At 35.7% G+C, this 6,939-nt stretch overlaps 1 protein-coding gene across 1 annotated transcript; it reads left to right on the forward strand.

Moving 5' to 3' along the window:
• Positions 1–225: 225 nt before the first annotated feature.
• LOC110428573 (sucrose transport protein SUC8-like) lies at positions 226–5,425 on the forward strand. Its single transcript, XM_089785662.1, is given in 6 exon segments — positions 226–612; positions 3,150–3,884; positions 3,887–4,377; positions 4,700–4,763; positions 4,841–4,884; positions 5,034–5,425. Coding segments are annotated over 5 exon segments (1,491 nt in total). The 5' UTR covers positions 226–612; positions 3,150–3,166; the 3' UTR covers positions 5,208–5,425.
• Positions 5,426–6,939: the final 1,514 nt, after the last annotated feature.

Here is a 6,939-nt window from a genome sequence, read left to right on the forward strand (position 1 = left end):
AATAAAGAGATCTTTATCTTTGCCAACACCTCTTCTTGGGACCTCATTGGCCATGTGATTAGAATTCTTGGTAATATGAGTCATTGTACTTAATTGTGATTTCCTTTTATCATTATGTATTTGGCAGACATGTGAATCTCTTTTTGCTATATGAGTTTGTCTATATTCTTCATTTTCTCATTTGCATTTTTTTGTTATTTTATTAAGAAAATAAGAGAATCCCTTACCAGAAGAATTTTATTGCTTTAATTTGTTATACCCATAATAATATCTCCTAACATCTATGCTAAGCACATTTTCTTTTGGACCCAACATGTATAAATATCCAGACAGCATGATTGAACCATCCATATGGCAGTATAAAAGCAGAGCATTTTATAGGGTATTGAGCTAGGTTCAAACAACGCCTACTGATTCCTCCTTCCATGCATTCTCAACCCATCTGCTGTACTTAACACTTAGCACTTAGGAGCAGAAAGTTTCGGTCCCTCACCATCTCACACCTCAACAAAGCTTTCACAGGAAAAGAGAAGTTAGAGAAGAAAGTAGAGTGGTGGGATTGGAGCATTGCAGTTACTGCAGCTGGAGTTAGAGCTCCCACTGCAAAAGCTGGTAAGTTGAAGCTTCCAAAACAGTCTTGCAAACCAAAGATTTGATACTATTTTTCATGTTTAATCTTAAACCATTTGTTTTGAAAGCTTTGATCATTCTTTCATTCAGAAAAAGGGGATCTAAATTAAAAACAAAATTGATCTGGAAAGCTTGGTGCAGTCCAAATTGTTGTGCGGTCTTTTGGTGGCCTGCATTCATGTGCAATAATTGAGGTTCAAATATTAGTGTGAAAGAAAAACTCTTGTGAATTATTAGTATTTTTTTTAATCTATAAAAGAGTATATTTTGACTTTGGACCTAAAATCTTTTTGTTTGAAGTCTCACCTCACCCTTATCTGCTACCCTTTACGTTAAAATCTAAAGGATCTATTAAGTTTGATGTACTACTATAGTTGTATTGATTTTAATATTTCATGCATTATTTATTGAATCGCGTGTTATCATTTCATTAATAAATTAATGTAAAATTTTAAATATATATTTTAAAAAATTATATATCCTTATCTAATTCAAACTAGAGATGTCCACAAGTCCCTTTAGGTTGAGCCTAGGCCAGCCTATTTTAATATTAATATTTTCTGATTAATAAATATATTTTATAAATTAAATTAAATAAAAATCTACTATTTACTAATAAAATAATATATTTTATTATTAACAAGATGACAATAAGTGATTCACCCATAGTATACACATATACATTTGAAATTATAAACAAACTCAAATTTATATTCATGGCGAATATATATATATATATATATAGAAAGTACAAAGTAAAATATATTTATATTTTTTAATTTAAGGTTTATGTTTCTTTAGATCTCCACTTTTTTTATTCGTTGCCACTTTATTTGGTTATAAAGTAAAAACTAAATAAACAAATGATATTTTTTATCTTAAAAAAAAATTATATTTATGGTATTTGCTAATTTTGTATTACCTAAAACCGAATTCTTACATTTGTTGAGTAAATTTTTTATCATGTAAAAGGTTAAAATTTTACTATTATATTCCAAATATATGAGGGTTAAGTCCTTCCTACTTCTCATTTATATTTCAAAAAATAAAAGCTAAATATCCAAATAAATCGTTGAACTATGTAAAAAAAATCAATTTAGTCATTATCCTTTTATTGCATTCAAATAAACTCTTGAGTTTTAATTTAAGTTCAAATAAGCCTCTCTCCCTAACTATTGATTAACTTTCATTAATCAATGATACATGTGGTATTTTTATGTCATGTCATCTGTCACGTAGTATATACATGTACTACTTTTATATCATGTCATCTATCACGTAGCGATGATGCTGCATTAAATATTGTTGATTAAGATTGAATAAATGGATAAAAAAATAAACACATAAATCTTAATCAACAATATTTAATGTCACATTATCTGTCACGTGACAGATAACATGGTATAAAAGGTACCATATACATCGTTGACTAATAAAAGCTAATCAATAATTAGGAAGATAAACTTATTTCATTTGAAATAGAAGTTCAGGAATTTATTTAAATATAATAAAAATAAAAATAATTTTTTTACTATAATTTCAGTATTTATTTGAATATTTAATCAAAAATAAATGATGGGCATGCTTGCCACCCACGGCGTGCGCAACCCTTTGTAGCTGCCCTTTTATTAAGACCCCGCTTTTTGACCATTCGTTCCCGAAAAGCTATAAACTACATACGGCGAGAAAACCTTTCGAACAGACTTTTATTTTAAAGAAAAAATCGATGGCTTCATCAATTATCCTTTCACTCTCGTTACTGCATCCACAAAATTAATTATTCATCGAAATCTATATCAATGAAAGTTTTATTATTTTTTTTACCATTATCGACGTTTTTTCCATCAATAAAAAATCCTTCCATAGCACCATTAATTTTAGTAGTCATACTCTTGATTTTAGCAGTGAAACAATCTTCAACGCTTAATGATTCACGTAGCCTAGAACCATCCCCATGGTTTTAAATTGCATCCATATCGACCTTTAGCATAAACTTGACGTGTTGAAGAATAAAAAGGGGTTCTCACAAATGGACATTGATGATAATTATAGCACCGAAATGATTGCAAACCTAGAATTCAAATAGGTAGCCTTTAACTCTACCCTTTCTGTCTTTAATTTCATATAACTCTTTTAAGTATGGAAGGAGGGTGTGTGGTTCTCCTCCTTTATGAATTATCCTTCCATATTTTAATTATCAAAATGTCACCCACCATTTAAGATAATTTTCTTTGTATTATCTTACATTTATTTTTAAGAACGTGGTCATTCCATGACTTAACAAGTTTGAATCTCATATTGAACCAAAAGGATTTAAATTCCCTGGAAATTTTTGTTTCTTATTATTATTTTATAATTTTTAAAGAAAGCCCCATTGCTTTGGAAAAAGTTGTACATGTGCAGTGATTGCACTGATCAAAGGATAGTTATCACATGATTCTATGTCTCACCTACTTAATCTTTTGATAGAGACAGATGTCATGTTATTCATACTAAGGAATGCAGTTTACAGTTTACAGTTTACAGGCAGAGTGTTATGGCCAACCAAATGGAAAACGGAGATATCATCCGGTCTCCAAGACCGCTTAGGAAGATCGTCACGGTTGCATCCATCGCCGCCGGCATCCAGTTCGGATGGGCGCTGCAGCTCTCCCTTCTAACCCCTTACGTCCAAACCCTCGGTGTCCCTCACACCTGGGCTGCTTTCATTTGGCTTTGTGGCCCTATTTCTGGCCTCCTCGTTCAACCCATTGTCGGCTACAACAGTGACCGTTGCACCTCTCGCTTTGGTCGCCGCCGACCATTTATTGCTGCCGGAGCTTCCTTCGTCTCTATTGCTGTATTCCTCATCGGTTTCGCCAAAGATATGGGGCACCATGCTGGTGATTCCTTGGAGAGTCCCACGAAACCAAGAGCGGTTGCTATCTTTGTTGTAGGGTTTTGGATTCTTGATGTGGCTAACAACATGTTACAAGGTCCATGTCGTGCTCTTCTTGCAGACCTCTCAGCCAATGACCATAAAAAAATGAGAACCGCAAATGGGTGGTTCTCGTTTTTCATGGCTGTTGGAAACGTCTTGGGTTATGCTGCTGGTTCCTACTCACACCTTTACAGGATCTTCCCCTTCACAAAAACCAAAGCCTGTGATGTTTACTGTGCAAACCTCAAGTCTTGCTTCACTATCGACATTATGATCCTCCTGTTAGTGACTGTTACCGCGGTTACAACGGTGAAGGAGGATCCCTTAACCAACAAGTCCAAGAGGAAGAAACCAAAACACAGGCTCCTTTCGTTGGAGAGATTGTGACAGCTTTCAAGACTTTGAAGAAGCCAATGTGGATCTTGCTCCTTGTTACTTGTCTCAATTGGATAGCCTGGTTTCCGTTCTTGTTGTTTGACACTGATTGGATGGGGACAGAGGTTTATGGAGGCAAGGTCAAGGGAAATGCGAATCAAGTTAAGATGTACGGTGATGGAGTGCGAGCAGGTGCATTGGGGTTGATGATCAACTCGATCGTCTTGGGGCTAACTTCACTTGCGCTGGAGCCTGTGGGCCGCTTGATTGGTGGTGTTAAAAACTTGTGGGGCATAGTGAACTTCATTTTGTGCGCTTCCTTGGCGTCGACGGTGTTGATTACCAAGATAGCTGAGGCCTGGAGGAAACACAATGGGCCCGATCTCGTGCCTCCACTCAATATCAAAGGCTCGGCCTTGGCCGTGTTTGGACTTTTGGGAATTCCACTTGCGGTTAGTTCCTAACCTATGTTTCTTTCGCTCTTGCTTGGGTCCCTAAGGAGTGGACATGAAGAGCCTCTTTTCTTTCTTTTCCTACATTATTATTTTGAAATACTAAGAGAGAGAATCTCTTTTTGCAACATCGAAATCAAGGTAACAAGGTGTATAGTTACCAATTAGACCAACTCGTAAAGTAACGCAAGAAAGGCAATCTTTTCAGGAAAAATAGTAGGCATGCATGATATCAGTTAGTATAACTTTGAAATTAGTTAAGAGATTCAAAGTAATTCCTAGAATTGATCTTCAACTAAAGTATAACTCTGGCTTTATGCAGGTAACATTCAGCATTCCATTCGCTTTGGCGTCCATTTATTGTTCTAACGCTGGTGGTGGTCAAGGTAAAGTCTAGTGATTTTTTTTGTTGCACACCAAAGCTGTTCCATGTACTGATTCAATGGCATTCTCAAAATGGCAGGTCTCTCCCTAGGAGTGCTAAACATGTCTATAGTTATCCCACAGGTGAAAATTCCCCTCTCTCATCTTGATACGCTTGGAAAAGGGGTTGGGGCCGGGGCCCCTGCAGGGTCAAGGCTAAATAAGTGGACAAATGAAACTTTACCATCTGACGAATTATTAAATTAGCTTTCGGCTTTATTTATCTGTGACAGATGTTTGTATCGGTTGTTAGCGGACCACTGGATGCAGCGTTTGGGGGCGGCAACTTGCCAGCCTTTGTATTGGGCTCCATTTCGGCTGCGGTTAGCGCGTCGCTGGCAATCTTGGCGCTGCCGAACCCACCCAAGCAAATATCTCTTTCCCCAGGAATGGGTGGTGGCCACTAATTAATCGTAACGCAGCTCTATTTGTTGTAGCCTGCCTCTGCCATGGTCGCCTTTTGTTTAGTTTGCAGTTTAATTTGGTTAGTTTGTGTTGATCGGCATCATGATCAACGTAGTTTGATGCAGTAATGTACGCTTGGATGCAATGCAGTTATGGCCCAGTTCCCATGCCTCCTTAATTATGTATTTGTAACTGTTTATATACATGGAACTTTATACGATATTCTGAATTGTTGAAACTTAGAAGATTAAACACTCATACAAATTCAACTGTCCTACATAAAATCATAGTAAATTTCTGCTGCATACAAATAAAGAACAATATTCTTTTTTTTTTGTTGGATGCACAAATACCTTAATTAAGATTCTGCTGTATATTAAGGTATAGTTAGGGATTGGTACGAATATATTCACGTGCCACTACCTTTTCAATTTTTTCTATTTTTGTCTCTAAATTATAAATTTAAGTCCAAACTTGGCCAAAATCAATTCTAACCCAATTAAGAGAAAAATAAAAGAGAGGATCCTTATTAGTTAAAGAAAAAAATCAATCCAAATTTATTTTCCTCATTTTTTTTCTTTATTCTATACATAGTGCTTTCCCAATTTTCTTCACCGACTAATTTTGCTGGACTCACTGCCAGCCTTGCTCTAGCATTGTCGTACAAGGCCTTCCTTTTCTCTTTTCCCTTTTATGAAATAGCATATTCTCTTTTCCATTCATCAACAAGAGAGAAAGCCTACACCAGTTGTGTGTAATATTTCTCGAGTGGACACTCATACAACAACCAGATCACCTCGAGCCATTCCCCTGTTAAAACCCAAAAACCTCACTGTATTTAAGGACATGACTCTACAGATATCAACAACACAAACCCAACCCCAAATGGTGACTGTCACCTGGAAACTCCAAGAACATCTCACAACTGGTCCCATGTTCAATACCAGCCACAATTCACCCAAAAGGCAAGAACACATAGCATTCTGTTGTCGCACCAACACCAAATCTTAGACACGTATCTGAGCAATGAGCATTCTGCCACCCGTTGCTGTTCGGCCGACTCATCAGAGATCCACAACTCAGCTGATGCATTTAAAGAGGCAGCCATGCATCAAAAGCACATTAAAGGATGATATTCAAATTGTGATTAAGAATTAGATTGGATTGTGGTCGAATTCTATTGGTTGAGAATTATTTGATAATTAAATTTATTTAAGAGATAAATATATATAATGAGTAATAGTTCTTAATGGCCAGGAATTATTGGTGATAAAGTAATAGGGCCCTACATATATAGAGTGGGTTTTAGCTATTAGCATTGTGAGAAAGATATGATCTCTATGAGATAGAGATGTGATTTTTGTATAAGAGATGAATTTTCTGTGAAGGCTTCACACAGTGAAAGGAAAGTGAAAAAAAAGTGGGGGAAACATCAAGTTGCATGAGATATAGACCATGGGTTTAAACAATAGTGAGTATACACGTTAAGTTTATTTTGGGTTTAGGTTTTGTTGGTGTAAATAAGGTTCATATGGAATTTAAGTAATCGGTAAAATTGACTTCAATGTGTATCTTTAAATAGGTGTTATTTTTAAAATTTATTTTATTCTCACTTTTTGATATGTAAAGGAAAATTATGTGAATAGCCTTAGAAATACAATGAAGTCAACATCTAATTTTATCTTGCACTTTATGAAAGTAGACAGCTAGATACACTCAGGAGTTTGCAAAGTT

Source organism: Theobroma umbraticum, unplaced genomic scaffold (assembly GCF_002168275.2).
Source record: "Theobroma umbraticum cultivar Fairchild unplaced genomic scaffold, ASM216827v3 scaffold_302.0, whole genome shotgun sequence".
Lineage (NCBI taxonomy): Eukaryota > Viridiplantae > Streptophyta > Magnoliopsida > Malvales > Malvaceae > Theobroma > Theobroma umbraticum.